The sequence below is a fragment of the Sinohyriopsis cumingii genome, chromosome 6 (genome assembly GCF_028554795.1).
Source record: "Sinohyriopsis cumingii isolate HCF-2022 chromosome 6, ASM2855479v2, whole genome shotgun sequence".
Lineage (NCBI taxonomy): Eukaryota > Metazoa > Mollusca > Bivalvia > Unionida > Unionidae > Sinohyriopsis > Sinohyriopsis cumingii.
The window spans coordinates 55,271,151-55,289,280 of record NC_142966.1 but is presented as its reverse complement, the minus strand read 5'-3'; the positions used below and the strand labels follow the sequence as shown (position 1 = coordinate 55,289,280).

Genomic DNA, 18,130 nt, shown 5'->3' with positions numbered 1-18,130 from the left:
ATTTGATCGATCATCCACTTCAACTAATCGTGTGGTGTTACAAAGAGTGGCTATCGGCGTATGACCTCTTGCGAGAAAGTCAAGGCGATTCCATCGTGTTTGTGGAAGGCATTCCTAACGAAGACGAAGGAATCGTGTCTGACCCCAGTCAAACCCATCTGGTCATTTTCAACGACATGTTAGAAGATGAAAAAGAAATTAAACTGTTGTTAATGCGCAAAGGGCATTATCGTAATGCCAGTGTCATTTACATTACTTAAAATTTGTTTCAACAAAGTAAAGCCATCGCACCATCAGTCTCAATGCTCATTAAGTGGTCTTGTTTAAAAGCCCTAGAAATAAAACACAAGTGCAAGTCTTAGCCAAACAGCTAGGAACGCCTTGTCTCACTCATGCATACGACGATGCCACTCAAACCCCACACGCCTATCTACTCGTGGATTTGAAACCCACCAACCCTGATTATTTGCGATTTCGTACCCATTTGTTTCACCACTTATGTCAAGGCGGAGGACCTGTCCTGTACATGTCTCCATCATCAACTTAAAAAAAATCTATAAAAACCTTGGACACTTTTCGTCTGTCTCACACAGCATCAAAAACATGACGTCCCTTCAGTCTCATCTTCCTGTCAAATTGATTTGTGCCTTGTATGAAGCCAGTCTCAAATAAGTCTTACAATGGTTTACAGTGACAGCACGTCAATTACTGCAAGGCATCATTCAGATTCCTCATCAAACCAAATGCTTTTCTGATAGAAACAATGTAGCCTTGACAGACAGTTAAATACTACTATATATGTATAAGCACAGTTCTTTATCCATTCTAGTTCATGCTACACACTCATGTGCATCTCCATATCTGCATTTTCAGTGAACCAAAGCTGATGTAGGATCTCGATGCCCACAAACTTTACTTTGTATTCTTATAAATAAACAGGTAAACATAGATATTTGATATTAGCAGGAGTAGCAATAACAAGACATTTAAGATGGCTGCTCTAATGGCCATATTGTGTATCAGGTGGCACTAGTTTCATTCAAGACAAACTAGACACTGTACTTAGTTATTTTCGTGGAAGCTGCATGTTGATATAAGCATCCATTCTCGAGAAGAAGCAATAAAATATTTTCAAGACAGCCACTGTATGACAGCCATATTGGATATCAGATCAGTACTATTTTCATTTCAGACCAACTGGACATCATAAGAAGTTTTCTTAGGAAAACCACAAAGCCAATATGACTTTCTGCTCAGGTAGAGTTGTGATGTGAAGATTTTTTAACATGGCTGCTGTGGTGACCATACTGGAGACAAATTGGCATCATTTATCTCTTGTGCCAGCGAGACATCTAAAGTCTTTTCGGTGAAAATCAAATGCTTATATGACCATCCACAATTTTCAAGATGGTTCCTGTTACTGCCACATTGGATGTCAGATCAGTATCATTTTCAATCAGGACCAACTACATGCCATTAGATATCTTAATTTAAAACCCATGTTGATTTAATCCTTCATTCTGGTTTAGTGATAACAAGATTTTCAAGATGGCTGCCATGGTGGCCGTACTGGACACCAGACCTGCACCATTTACATTTAGGACCAACCAAATCCCATAAAAGTCTTTCAGTGAAAAACCTATGTTGATAAGGTCATCCTTTCTGGGGGAGGAGTGATATGATTTTCAAAATGGATGCCATGTCAGCCATATTGAAATTTCAAGCACTATCTTTTCATTTAGGACCAACTAGACCATGGAATAAATAGGTGTGTATAGTTTCATATCAATTTTCAAAGATGTTTAGAAGAAGTAGCGATAATAAATTTGTGCTAATGGGCAGATAGACAAGAGACCATTCCATGTGCTCTTGTGGCCAATGACCAGATGAGCTAAAAATGGCATATTGTGAATGGATCCAACTTTAAAACAGTAAAATACACACTGAAAACTTAAGCATATAAAGGTATGGTTGTACTGAAAACTTAATTGCAAAGTTCACTTGATGTTAAACATGTATCAGTGTTCAAGAACAGTAGTCACAAGCTATCCAGGTAATGGTAATATACAGTATATGATATGTGTACTGACAATAGCATTTGTAATGATGCAAAGGTGAACAGGTAAAAGTAGATAAACTCCACATACAAATGCAAACTGGTAAAAATAAATCAAGCCATATACTAAGGCAAAAAAAAAAATTAAGTAAGTCCACTCTTATCTCTAAGATTATACAAGCAACATAATAATGACCGTAACATAGCTGTTGTCTCAGTGTTGAAGAATTTGTTTAATTTATAAACAAAAATGGAAAGATTATGTTTAAAAAATAACAATTAACACTATGATTTTTTCGACGCGAATGAAATAAAATATTTATCAACGACTGGGTAGCTTTTTGCAGGTGGAAGGAATTTATGTTCAGTGAACAAGAACTAATAGATTCTTTCCAATGTATATGGGCTGTATAGAGATACAAAAAGAATGTACTGTCTGAAGGAATGTGGAGGCATTTCTTCTCATCTGACTGGATGGTGTAATAACTCCAAGTCCCTAACCTGTTTCTTTATGTTTAAAACTCTTCAGAGGGGAAAGTTCCAGTTCATATATTGGTTTTCTTATATTGGTTCAACTGATCACCATTTTTCATTGGTGTGAGATTTATATACCTCATAGCAGCTGGCACAGTCACCCTTTCGACCATGTGACAAAGGTGTAGTAGATTAGTAGTAGGCAAAAACATAACAAAATCCAAACGTTTCTGCTGGTGCCTTGGATCGAATGATATCATTTAATAACGTCATTCTTCAATTTTTATTAATGATTAAAAGAATATTTTTAAAATGTATTCATTCTGGTGGGGTGTAGGTAAAGTCATTGTAAAACAACTCTCCAATTTTCTGGGTGAATAATTAAGAATATGTATTTTTGTAAGTGACTTACTGGTGTGACGCCGTCATTATGACAAAAGAATGACATAGGGGTAATTTATATCAGTCTCATAAAGTGAGATCTTTAGAGAATGAGAATGGCTTCTCCAAGAAAGTTAAAAACATTGCATCAAAATACAATGGGACCTAGACAACTAGGTTTTCTTATCAGGAAAATAATTAACAATTAAAATAGAATGATTGGCCTCTCATTTAAAGATGGATATCAATCCTTATCCTAATTGTAGATCGCCCTTGGTGTTTCCAAAGATATCGTCTATTTACAAACTCAATCCTTCTAAAATATCTGATTAAGACAAAATAATATCTATTATCTGATCCTGAACACCATTTGTTCTGAAAATGGGGTATCCACTCTTTGCAGATGCCCAGAGAGATCCAAACATATTCACTTGAAATTTCCTGATATTGTTCAGCATTTCATTTGAGAATTCTTTAGCTATGAAACTTTTGTATTTTTTTTAGTCTATTGAAAAGTCTCTTCAAATGTCTGTACTGTTGTTTTCAAGTCGATGTATGTAAAACTTGTACAATCAAGGCCAGATTAGAAGGGGTGGTGGTGGCAGCAAAAACTCAGTGAAACGTGCTGGAAAGGGGTGATGTTCCTTAATCTGGATTAGGGTACAATGTTATACCTTTACTGCTTCACCTCTTGCAGTTATAAAACACTTCTTATCATTAGTATTAAACTTTACTGTGCTTCTTAAAGCATTAATGCACAGTGATTATAAGATACCTGAACAATTTCCTTTCTTATGGTGTTTTGTCAACTGATAAATCAGTCATAAAACATGCAGGAGTAACTACCATTATTAGAAATACATATTTGGGGTGTGATGCATTGGGCTTGGTGTCTTGTTGCCCATCAGCTTTCTAATAGTCGGACAAAAAAAAACAAAAGGTTATCTATATAATGCTTACCTACATCTACATCATTCTGAGCATTTTGGACTCATCTACAATGTGATCACTATTCACACTGTTGACTTCTATGCTATAGGCATGTAGTAGTCGAGTGAGTAGTCTTTCAAACTTTGTCAATGGGGTCATGCAAAAATACACCTCCATATTTTAAAAGATATGGAAATAAAACCCCAATGAGGATATCAACTTTTCAAGGCATCATGATTAATTTGTCCTTTTTGCAAATCGTACTTCCTAGATTATCTGTCTTGTCAATCACACATCCATTGGAATCTAACTATTGTTACATAAATCTTTTGTTCATACTGGCAAACCATCTTAGCAAGGCATTGCATCAAAATCTGCTTGTGCTGACATCTGGCCTGAGTACTGTATGATGTGATACACCCAAAAAGTCATGCTACTGGACTAGTTATAATCGATAAAATTTTGAAGATAGGAAGAGGAACAGCTGCAATTGACCAAATGATGGCTAATTCTTCTTTTTTAAATGTACTTAGAGAAAATTATTTTACTGAAACTTCAATGAAAACTAATTACCTTTGAAGCACAGATTGTTCTGTACAACGAATTACCTTTGAAGCACAGATTGTTCTGTACAACTACTAAGTAAATAAAAAAATATGTCAATCTCAAATGATGTTCTACAGTTATTTGATGCTGCTGCCACAATAATGAATGGACATTTGATCGACCCTCAAAAGTATTCAATTAACAATTATTTTCAATTGCACATGCATCCTTCATCAAAGCAAGCCAACTACAACCCTCAATAAAGACAGAGCACCTTTTTATCAAAGGACATCAGCACCAAACTTAAATAAAAGCAACGGAATATGATGGTTGTTGCAGTTTCCAAAGTGAATGGCTGATGTTTATTCTTTTGTGAAAGTTTCCTTTGTGCAGGAAAAACATTTAAGCTTATGATTGCTTCTAATGGCAGCATATAACACACAATAAATTTCCAATCTTTTAAAACTATAGATAAGTTATTTGATGGTGTTTAGCTTTTTATTTGTTCAAATTTTAATTACTTTATGAATAACCTCATAACTGGTTAGCCTCAGCAATACGAGAGCTGTCTCCATCTGACCAAAATCCAGGTTAATTGAAGTACATGTACATGTGGCATGTTAACAATTATAACCATGTGCTATTGGTGACAATCACAGTGAATTGTTTAGTGATACATGTTCGTTAACAATGGGATAGAAATCAAATGAGAACTACCAATTTTATATGTGTTATTTGTATTTTCTATCATGATGTGACCAAGTTTATCTGTTATTTGTGTTTTCTATCATGATGTGACCAATTTTATATGTGTTATTTGTGTTTTATATCATGATGTGACTGATACATGAATTGTATAACGTGATCTTGACTCACAAGTCATGGATTCTTCATATACATACACAGTATTTAATGCATATGGATTCTACTACACAGTTTAAGTCTTCAGTATACAAGTGTATTTCAGACTAGCATTGTCTTTATTTAATCACAAGCACATATCTTTGCACCACCTTTTATTACCCCACCAACACATACCCTTAATTTGTTTAGTACATGCATCATCTTCTTCAGCTCACTGACTTGGTTGGTTATGACAAGTTTTGGTCTATCATAAAGTCGAGTTATACTGACCCCAACGAACATGTGTGTGTGTGTGTGTGTGTGTGTGTGTGATTTGGATTTTTAATGTAGCTTTTTAAAACATTTCAGTCATATCACTACTCTGTCTGCAGTGTGGCAGTTTATAGTGATGTCTAGCACTGGGGCATCATGCCACAGACATGTAGCATGATGTCCCACCCAGTCACATTATCTTTACACCAGGCTGACCAGTCCTAACACTAACCTCTTAATGCTGAGCACCAAGCGAGGCAGCTTTAGTACCATTTTTGTAAGTCTTTGATATGACCCAGCCAGGAATCGAACCCACGACCTACTGCATCAGAGACAGATGCTCTAACCACTAGGCCACTGGAGCAATCCAATGAACATGTTATAAACATAGTTACACTAAATCTTTTTTCTTTATACTTGTGCTGGGATATTACGTTGTATACTTGTTTATAAACTGACATTTATTCCCCTGAAAATTCTATTCATGTAGCGTTAGGGTTGTCCTACAAATGCAAAATAAAAAAATTATAAATATTGTGTAGTGTTGGAAACTCTAAATATTTCCAGTATATAAATATAGTCAATTCAAATACTTTTATGTTTTTTATGCCACTATTTCTCTTTTGAACTGCATATATGGTAGGTACTGTGTTTGTCTATTTCACAACAGTATTCCTTACACAATTCCTTATCAACAGTTATTTTGATTTTATTAATTTGAAAATATTACCAATAAATTAAATACTACCCACCGAAAGAAGTGTCTGACAATGTTCTTTACCATGGATATTTACTAGCATGACCTAACAACCTGTATTTGCATTAAAGTTTGTGTTTTCTGTAATAACAATGAGTCTGAAGTAGTAAAACTTTTTTACTACTTTACTTTTCCTATAACCATAGGTTAGATTTAACTTCCAATTGATATTTTCCAAATTTTCTACCAGTACACATGGCCCCTAGCTTGTAAAGGTTTGGTGTTACAAATTTAATATTTGTTAACAACTTCATGTTCTTGTTTGACCTTAATCACCTTGCTTATAAAGATAGCACCATCTCTGTTTTCCTATGTGACAACCCTTTGGCCAAACTGAGACTTTGATACATGTTCAGTGCCAAGTAACAGATGATGGTTATTTGGACTCCTTATGATCTTGCCACACAACTGACACGTGTTAAATTGCATCCTTAAAGAGATTTGACAGAATGTATGACCAATGTATTGCTTACAGAACCCAAGCATAGTCTCTTCATAAGCATCAGCATAAATCAGTGATGCCTAAGAAATGGAGTCAGATGATATTTAAGATGACAATACGACAAGTTAGGATGACAGGATGACAATGGATTTCAGAACTTTATCAGACAATGTGGATGAATTCATGAACTTTGCACCTGATGACATTAGAAAGTGACATTTATAGGATCACAAAAATGTGCAGTCTACTTTCATTTTTTTTGTGTAAAATATATGTAATTCACAAATTATGGGGCATTGCAATTCTGATCATTCTGAGAAACCACATGTAGTTTTATACTGGTATGTAACCTACAACTGAATTCATAGATTTATCATTTATTGAAAGCAAAATGTCAGATATTATAGGCTTTAATAGAATTTTACTACATGAGGATAGACAAATTGTAAGTTGACAGTATTTTGAGATATTTTTCCCATAATAATATAATTGTAATTTACACTGATTTATTTTTACCTACCCACCCACCCATCCATCCATCCATCAATCTATCTATTCAGTTTAGCTTGTTTATTTTTATAATGTGCAAATCTGTCTCATTGATAAAAAGGCACTCCTTCAGATGGATCTGAATAGGAGGGTCAAAGAGAAAATGGCTTTTGGTAGCCCTAAAAATGGAGGGGTGTGACATAAAATCAAATATATATGGTATGTTTGGAGAAAGCTGCTATATTCCTTGTTGAGGATGTAATGCCATTGCTCAGCATATAATGGGTATACATGGTGGCCTGTATAAATGGTGAAGGAAGAGCCTGGGATAACCCCAGTAAGAACCACCAACCCACTGGAAGCTAATGGCAATCCTTCTCACATAACCACACTGATCATGTTTGTGACTTGAACCCACATTGACAGAGGTGTGATTGGGGTGAGCTCTAATTTTCCAAGGACAAAGATCGATTTTTGGGTCTGCATAACATTTTTTAAATCCCTGGGAAAATGAAGAATTCGTCATCCTGCATCAATCTGATTCTGCTCCAATATGAAATATAGCTGACAGGGACTTTATACTGGCAGTTGGTTTTGCACCAACTAATATGCACACCCCCCCACACATAAACGTGAAACCTAACCAAAGTCAGCGAAGCATGCAATTTTGATCACACTGACTTAACTTTGGTAAGGAGATTACATTCTACCCACTAAGACATATCTATAAATTTGCATGACCCTGGGGCAAGCAATGCCTGAGAAACTAACCTAAATGCAAAACTTAATCAAGGTATGGAAAAACAGACCCATGGATGTGCAAAATTGAACACTCTATTTATATGCCATTTATTCCTGTAGTGTACACAGTTTATTTGTTCAAATTTCAAAAAAGTAAACTAGTTTCTGTAAATCCCCAGGTCAAAGAATCCTTTTAAAATACATGTTTGCTTTTAGAACTATTGTTCAAAGCTCAACTGGAACAAAGCCTGAAATATTAATATAATTTTTAATATAAGTTTCTCTTTTTTTCTGTTATATAAATGATCATTAAAAACTGCACTTCAAGTTTCTTTTTCTAAATTGTGAGCAAAGCAACCATCAGCTATACAGACTCAGGGTATAATTTGCCACAGTCAAAGTGGTTCTGAGTGGATGGTGCCAGCATTTAAGTAATAAAAAAAACTTTTTCAATAAAACCCATAGCAGAATCCAAATCAACCTGTCGAGTATATCAGGTGTAACAAATCTGAATTCCTCCTAATACTCAATCATTGTCAGGTGTCTCAGCAATATAAAAACATGAAAACACTATAACAGATTTAATTTCTTTTTCTGGAGGTTTGTTACAGCAAGGCTAACAGCACTGTTTCCTCCCTTTATAAATACATTAATCGTTAGGTGGTAGAAGTCAGATTGAAGAGAACTGATTTGAGGTTCAGGGCTAGGAATGCTTGTTCATTACTGCATCCTCTCAGCAACTCCTGTACTATCCCTGTGATGGTATACACCTCAAAGAAACGTCGGTTTGATCTGAAAGGGTAGATGTAATTCATAATTGTTAAAAAGGTTGTAACAGGCAACTTATTCTTGAGTGTTTTAAATGAAGAATGACTTAAAACATCCTTAGTTGAGAACTGTTGTAATCTAAACTGCATCTTCATACCAGTATGCATACAAGTATATCATAAAAGATCACCAATATGGAATTATGACTACAAGGGCTGTATCAATAAAACATACTTGGGACCCATGGAAGGCACTTTTAACATTGCACACACACCCATGTATTTTATTTTTAAATTTTATATCATTTTCATTTATACTCTTTGAGAAATAAGAGTATGGTTTTTCATCTAATTTTTCTAAAGTGCTTTTTTTCTCACAGTATGAAAACTAATGTGTAAACAAATTATATTTTGGGAAGAAATCATGTATGAAAAAATAGGGCACAACAGTGAAAAGGATTATCAAATATTTACATGATTTTCAGTATTAATTTCACATGCATCTGATGTAATTTCACAGGCATCTGATGTAAATGGCAAATACAGCAAGATGTAGAATAATATGATGTTTCAATCTGCATACACATTTCATCTGTAATGGTGTGTCCTTGGGCAAGGCACCTTATTCCAATTACTATGACACTAACTAACTTACTTTTGTTCAGACATGAATTAGGTTCTTTGGAGGAAAAAACTGAAATTGAAAAAAAAATGAAATTGTGAAATGGGTCTGGGGGTCCTCCCACTCTGGGTCTCAAGGGGCAGTGACCCTGATTAGGGGTTAAAATTGAGACAAAAGCATCTAGCGAAAAATGCAGTTTAGATTCAGAGCATACAAAATTGCTCCTGTCACCCTTATTATTAGAATATTTTGTAAAGTTGTTACTTCATTTCTAACAAACAAAAATATCATTTGAAAAACATTCCCAACCTTAAATGAATACTTGAAGAATTTCACAGTGCTCATTGTCACATCAACTTGTTCTCCAATAATATTAGTGCTTTAGTTATTACAGTGCATGTCAGTGGTCACAAAATAATTCAGTCACAATAATTTGTGAATTTTTGCACTACATACTGCATGTATATCACATTTATCTCTTTTTGTAACAAAATTGATCTTTATTTCTTTCACAGTAAATCCTTTTATATTTCAACTACATAAAAATATTCATATAAATTTGCTTGTCTTTTCCCCTGTTCAATACAACCTGTTTATGCTGATGTTGTAAACTTGTATTTGTACAGCTTGGGCAAATATTTATTATCTTCTGACTTCTAAATCATACTGGTCCAACTCAATCGCATTTAACATCTTTCTAGCACAAAGCTAGTCCTGTAACTTTCAGTTTTCATGCAAAATCACCAACCACATTCCCATCCACTTTGCATTCAAGCCAATCCCATTTCCACACATTTTTCAAACTTGTATGCAAATTTTTTATGTCCATGTTACTCTCAATAATTTGAGATGCCATTTATGGCAAGCATGCTTATTTCCATCAGTGTCTCTTACATGAATACTAACTGGATGAATAGAAACTTTTGATAAATCAAAATGCTCTTTACAACAGTGGTGATAAAAGAGTTAGATTTATTCACTTTTCTATTGATTTAACACATTAACCCCTAGCGACGAGTTAACGTGGAAGGAAGTATTAGCCTACTGTCGAGCTCTGTAGCATCATGGTCATGCATGATACACTGAAGTGGGTGGTATTATAGAAAGGTAGATAGATGTAGCGCTACAATGATACCAAATAATCTGGAATATCTAGTTGCACTACAAAATACAGATAAAAGAACTAATTTTTTGGACCCAATTTTTTCTATCCAAAATTCGCCTGTGGTCAGAATCCGATTTTGTGTCCGGATTTTAGACTTTTTGGTCTCAGATCTAAGGCAAACCAGTATGAACTGCAAACAGACAGATGAACCTTTGCAAACAGTTGGATAAAATGGGCATTTGGAATAAAGAGTGGTCTCGATACAAAAATAATGGCTCCGTTTAGCAACAACAACAAAAAAAGAAAGAAGAAAAGAATCCAACCTTTACCTTTCTGCTCATGCGAGAGCCAAATAGCCAATGAAAAATGATGTTTCTAACACAACAAGGCAGTATGTTATTGAAAAATCACCTGGGATTTGGTGTTTTCAGATCTATTCAGAAATAGCTTTTAAAATGTGTTTCCTACTTGATTTTCAGGCAAAAATGACAAAAACCTCCAGGAGTTAATGTGTTAAAGGTACTTGTTCATTCTTTAGAGTAGTGGCATTATGGTGTGTTTGTCTGCATGTATGTTGGTGACATTGCACAGTAAGTAATGAGGCATTGATGACGATATGGAAATGAACACAGTGACTCATTGCATGGCGATTTGTTTCCCATCCAGCCTCTCAAAACTGTGCTGACAAGTTTACACAGTTGATATATATGGATAATGTCCCACATATGCAAATGTCCATTCTTCTTTACAAGTTATAGGGATCATAATTTCACATTTAGTTGATGTTACGGGATGTTTTTGTACCTATAGTCAATTCATGAGGCACAAAATTATCTCCATCATGAATTAGCATACTTATGTTGATATATTTTAACATGGTACCTTTTTAATTAATTTTCCAGAGTACTAATATGTACTAATTGTTGCAACCATGATCAAACCTCAGCATCCCCACATTTCCTTAAACTTTATAATAGCTAGTGTACCTTATTAACTATTTAACCTGCAAATTGGTGACCATAAACTGATAATCATACTTGTCGAATCATCATATCTTTTAGGGATGAATAGTCATTTTAATACACTCCTATTGCTTCACATTTGGGAGTTTCACTATATCAAGCTTAATGGGTTTTTTCTGTTCTTGCATCCTTAATGTCATTTTGAAATTTCAGTATCTAACACATTTTAACTTCATTTAGCTACATCTTACTGTTCTATAAGGTTAAGTGAGACATATTATATCTTTTCCAGGTCTAGCCAGGTGTCTGGAACATGGTGGAAGAGTTAGATTAGACTGGAAGCTCTCCAGTAGTCAGGTGGTGATAACCATGGTCTCATTACGATATGTCTAATGTACCCACCATAACTCACCAGGATTAGTTTATACTATTAAACTGATAAATAGCACCTACATAACATGGCTTAGGTCTTCATGTGAGAGATCAGCACCATTGTTCAGTAAGGTAGAGCCTCAATAGAGCTGTATTTTCAAATGACATTGTCACCTTTTATGGCTGTTCAAATTGAAATGCAATGTAGTTTGCTATAAAACATTGTACTGCTCCCATCGAAATAGAAAACTTGAGTGTACTATTACCTTTACTAACATCTGGCTGAGTACTCAACACAATAAATGTGACACATAGGTGGCGCTATACAGTTTCGCATTTTGCATAGGGTTAGGACTTTAAAGAAAAAGAATGTCCCCGGCTTTCCTCACTGGTTATACTGGCTATTTAAAAAAGACCTTGTATATCTTAGGTATAATGCAAAGAACCTTTAATTCCCTTTATTTTGGTGTATGATTGATGGGTGTACTATGGGTTATAGAGTATACAGCTTGGCCTTACTTCAAATGTGCACCTTTCAAAAAAGTGCTAGCTCTACTTGGTCATTTTCACTTCCTGAACTTCAGAGGTAAATTGTATAAAAAAGAGCCGATAACTTTTTTTACATTTTATATATTTGGTAATTCATTCATTGCACTTTCAGAAGCTGGTATTGTCTAGTCTGGCAAAATTCATTTTCCCTATTTTAATAGCTGCTATGTATAGTGTACTTTAGACTAATTCAGACTGATTTTTTAACACAAGGGAGCAGTCATTTTAGCTAGCAGTGTGCTTAAATCATGTAAAATTTCCAAAAGTACAATATCCAAAAGAAATATCATCCACATTACATTAATGTAGCATAGAGGTATGCAAACATTCTCTCCACTGTGCATGTTTTAAATGTGAACTACTTCACCTTACATACGTCACTCTCTCAAAAGTACATATTATCTGGTGAGCGCCACCATAAAGAAGATGTAGGTATCATTTTTGTATGATTTAATTATGTTTATATGGCTGAAACATTTAAGTCACAAGCATCAAAACAATCCTTATGAATAATTCTCCTGCCTTTTTCCACACAGAACAGTATTTGTGAGTGTCAGAGTCTCTAACAAGTTCAGCCTACCCCCCCCCATGATAAAAGTGAGCTATTTTAAGAATGCACATTACATTTTGTAAACATAGCAACCAATGTTATGCTGAATGACAGGAACATGAAACTAGCCAGAATTATTTCTGAGATATCAACAATGAATTTTACAATTAGAAAAGGGAGGTAACTCATCAGCTTCATAAAGGTCAAAGGTCAAAGTGTAAAATTTTGCCTATTGTTTAATATGGAAGAAGCGAATTCACTTTCTCTTCATTTATTTTTTTATTTCATTGCAAATAAATGAAAAGAAACATTTTCACCATATATTTCTGTCACTTATTGCAACAGTTTTAAATTTAAGTTGACTCTATTCCTATATTCTAAGTATTCTAATTTCCCCATAATTAAGGTCACTACTCACACAAACATACCTCATGGCAAATTATGTAAGCAAGAGAAAAATGATCATAATTAGCTTATTTTCATGCTTAACATCAATATGAATGTACCATTTTATTCAGAACATCATACATAATTATATGAAAATAAAAAAAAATAATTGCAAACATTTTTTTATTTTCTGTAAGGTGGCGCTATACAGTTTCGCATTTTGCATAGGGTTAGGATTTTAAAGAAAAAGAATGTCCCCGGCTTTCCTCACTGGTTATACTGGCTATTTAAAAAAGACCTTGTATATCTTAGGTATAATGCAAAGAACCTTTAATTCCCTTTATTTTGGTGTATGATTGATGGGTGTACTATGGGTTATAGAGTATACAGCTTGGCCTTACTTCAAATGTGCACCTTTCAAAAAAGTGCTAGCTCTACTTGGTCATTTTCACTTCCTGAACTTCAGAGGTAAATTGTATAAAAAAGAGCCGATAACTTTTTTTACATTTTATATATTTGGTAATTCATTCATTGCACTTTCAGAAGCTGGTATTGTCTAGTCTGGCAAAATTCATTTTCCCTATTTTAATAGCTGCTATGTATAGTGTACTTTAGACTAATTCAGACTGATTTTTTAACACAAGGGAGCAGTCATTTTAGCTAGCAGTGTGCTTAAATCATGTAAAATTTCCAAAAGTACAATATCCAAAAGAAATATCATCCACATTACATTAATGTAGCATAGAGGTATGCAAACATTCTCTCCACTGTGCATGTTTTAAATGTGAACTACTTCACCTTACATACGTCACTCTCTCAAAAGTACATATTATCTGGTGAGCGCCACCATAGCATTTGACACCAATCCCTATACCAAGGAGAGATCACTCTGCCCGACTGCCATCTGGGTAAGCTTATAACTTTTAGCTAAAAGTGTAATCTGGGAAGGCTGGATTTGAGAGATAGTAGAACAAAGGAAATACGAATTAAATAATCGTCCAGCTCTAGCTACTTATATACAGGCATAAAGTCCTAAAACGCAATATGCTAATATTCAACAAGTGACATGTAGCAAATAACCCACATCATAAAAGAACCCAGCTGACTAACCTATCCAATGGAAAATAATCCCTAACTTGTAAACAAGTTTTATTATTAAAAGCTTGACAATATCTAACTATAGATTCTATTCAATCTACATGAACTCTTAATATCTTAAAATTGTATGTATACCCATGTACAAAAATCAGCTATGTAATATCTTCTCTATAGATAATCACTACAGTTTACAGTCATGACAATTTTTTTTTTAAAATATAGATATACATAACTAATATGAGAAAAGGAATGGCTGTTGTGGAAAGATTTAAGAATTTAGTTTATATTTAATTGAACCACCTGAATCTAAATGGTTAACTCTAATATTATTGAAAATAAATTTTGATTTTTGTTTGATGAACCCTAAATTAAGTGAAGACTCACCTTTCTTTGGTTGACAGGGCATTAGGCTGAGACTGACTGTAGCTCTAACGTGTCAATCTGCCTACATGTGAAGCAAACATTATTTATCAAGTTTTTAACTCAAAGTATACAATTGTAATCACAATGCTGCTCCAGGGTAAAAGTCTCAATTACTTAGTTTTAATTGTTTTTCAAGAAAATGAATGTATTGTCATAGCAGCAAAAATGCTGCAAATGGGCTTGTCAACCTCTTACTTAAGACAAAGATGCAATATCTTCTGTGATAATCTATATTAGACCTATGTAGGACTAAACAAGATTTTTAGGATGCTTTCTAAGATGATCACTGACCTAAGTTTGGATAGTTTTTGCAGGAGTATGCTGACTTTCTCCATGAGTTTAACATCCTGTCTAGGGGCCCGAAGCACCATGGCCACTGTCCTAAAGCAACTCTCTGTGCTACAACTCTCCAGGAATGGCTGGAGAAATGGGGAGTCTGTTGACATCTGCAGGAAAATGTCGATGGCAGGTCCCATAAAGGGCTGTAGAAGAAAGCAATTATGAAAAGGCTGGAAACCTGTAGCAAAACCAACTTGTTTCCCAAACTCTTTCTAGCTATTCATTCTACCCATCCTCCCTTCTTGGACAACTCACTTCACACCATACATCCAGATGAATGAACTGTTTCTGCACCAAATTTAGGAAAACTATCTTACATTGGTACATCTTAATCCTGAAATGTGGTAAATATTATTACACTTATTTTTTGTCAAAATCTTTCATTTGTCAGACACTTCATCTTTTGAATCTGAAATCATCAAGTGTCCTTTATGTCTTAATTGCAAGCCATCCTCAATATCTGGTCAGTGTGAAACACAAAGAACTCAACTTACTATGTGTAAACCATTTTATTCTTTCAGTCTTGGTGACCCTAATTTAATGTCCCCAAAAGAGATATGTCACCTTTATCTTAAATGCATGCCATCTATAACATTTGGTTTTGGTTAGTGGTATAGTACTTAAATTGTTCTGAGTGAACCATTTTCCTTCTTGGCTTCCCTCTGACATTAAGCTTTGAACTTTATATCCACAATCATTAGGTGTCTGGCTGGAAAAGTGATAGTTACATGTAACCATATTAATGCACAGGAGACAAAAATGTGTGCCTGCATGTATATACAGTACAAAACTGATCCCTGGAAAACTAACAACTTATCTCCAGCAGCAGCATTTTTATGTCTCCAATCTGGAAACTTTCATTTTTTATCATACATATAATTTGAATATAGTTCTTAACAAAATTGATCCATTAGCATGCAGGAGAACAAGTTGAGCTAGTAGATTTGTGTGACTTTCACTAGCTGCCATCACTGCACTCACATAGTCCTTTTTGTTACCTCACTGAGGAAAATGCCACATTGTGGAAAATGCCACTTTACGCTTTACTTGTACATTTTTTAACTTTACCCCTCAATTCAAGACATACATTTTTGCTGATTTTTTCACATCTTGGCTAGGTAGGTATTAAAGTGACAACAATAATTCCCATCCAAAGCTCATGGGGAATGTTGTTCATGGTGTGTGCATTACATATAATCCTGAATCTACATCTATTTTGGCTGGCATTATACTGTGGCCTGACCTTAATTAAAACATTTTAATATATTCATAAAATAAATGGATCTTCACAAAGGATCCTGATAACTGAAACTGACTCAGTGAAGCATTAAACTGAGGATCTTTACTCAATGTTAGGAGAATATACATTTCTGGGATATAACCCTTTTAAATAATGTCATGACATGCTGAAAACCCAACTCCTTCGTGGTATCATCAGCATATAACGGCACTCCAAATCTAGTAGTATTTTGTAAATCAATGCTGCTGAAACCCAAATCCAAGAGGAAATGCAATCAAGAAACCTAACTATTCAAATGGACAATGTAGAATGCTTGAAATTAAACTCATTAAGATCCCATCAATATAAAACTGCATGCCAAATATTGTTAGATCCAACTATGCTTGGTAAAATAATGCTGTAGAAAGCAAATTTTTAGTAAATTGTGTTTCTCCGAGAATACTTATCTGATCACATTAACGTTAGGGATATAAGCCTGCTACCTCTCGAATCCAGCCCTACTAAAAGACGAAAATTCATCTTCTCTGTCTATCTCATATAGACCAAAGGGCAATAACTCTTGCCCCTTACCTTCCCTTGCCACCACCAGGTGTCACTAGTTTTTTAAGCTGAGCAATATATGTTATACGAGGGTGCTCGCATAGCGGGGTGGTTGGGAGGGTTTTTAAGTAATGTGATCGGGTAAGTATTCTCGGAGAAACACAATTTACTAAAAATTTGCTTTCTCCTTCAAATACGTTCCCCGATCACATTAACGTTAGGAGAATAAGTATTAGGAGGAGGGAATGCTGAGCATCCTACCTCCACCCCGGGTACCTTCTAGGGAATGATGGCTGGATTCCCCATTTGAACGATAACCCGTTCTCCTAATTTCATCAGCAACACAGCCTAGGGTCACGTGATATATGACCCCTATATACGGTTAAGAAGATAGTTATTGAAATCTTCTTACCTACGAAATTTCACTGGCGAATCAGGCGCAGCTGATAGGCTGTGCTGATTGTTTTAAATGGGTCTGGTGGTCATCTGGGATGCTGACACCGGACCTACCAGATTCAAGGTTTGCCTCTGCGAAGCCAAATCTCTGAGATAAAAACTGGAGAAGGTTGACTCTGCATGCCAGCCAACAGCTTCTATTATATCTCGGATTGAAACATTGTGTTCGAATGCCAGGCTCGCAGAGATTGCTCTAATCTCATGAGCCGTAATCTTCATGAGGCGACTCTGATCTTGTGAGACCTCAGAGTACGTTGAGCGTATAACCCACTTCAGCCATGAAGCAAGGGCTTGAGGGGTGATATCCCATTTACCAGCTTTGACCGGAAGAAAGAGGCGCTTACGTGTGTCCCAACACGCCTCTGTGTGTTTTAAATAGTGCTTGAGTGCACGAACAGGATCTTGCATGGTTGCTGCTCTTGACTTATCTATGGAAGAGAGCGAGCGAATGACGATTCTTTGATTGCCAATGGATAGTAACCTATTTTTGGCTACAAAGCCTGGTTGCATCAGGATGACCACTGAACCATCTGATCTGAACTGAAGAAAGTTCGAGTCACTGGAAAGGGCATGTAACTCGCTCACCCTGCATGCTGAAGCAAAGGCTATCAAGAAACATGTTTTGTATGATAGTAGCTTTAACGAAGTGTGGGCTAAAGGTTCAAATTTGTCTGAATTGAGCCATGTTAAAACCTAGGACAGATTCCATTTTGGAAACAGGGTGAGGGATTTTGGTCGATTGAAATCAAAATTGTCTAAAAGATCTGATAGATCTTTGTTATGCCCAA

General features: G+C 35.2%; 1 protein-coding gene across 2 annotated transcripts in view; it reads right to left on the bottom strand.

Moving 5' to 3' along the window:
* Positions 1–8,023: 8,023 nt before the first annotated feature.
* The window catches only part of LOC149796966 (coiled-coil domain-containing protein 138-like), a 63,063-nt gene continuing 52,956 nt past the window's right edge, over positions 8,024–18,130 (bottom strand). For both annotated transcript variants that reach the window (XM_089961646.1, XM_089961647.1), the window contains exons 13-14: positions 15,059–15,249; positions 8,024–8,724 (exon numbers count right to left, since the gene is read on the bottom strand). In XM_089961646.1, the coding sequence (XP_089817772.1) occupies positions 8,589–8,724; positions 15,059–15,249 (327 nt within the window). In that variant the 3' untranslated portion in view covers positions 8,024–8,588. The remainder of the gene's footprint in view (positions 8,725–15,058; positions 15,250–18,130) is intronic.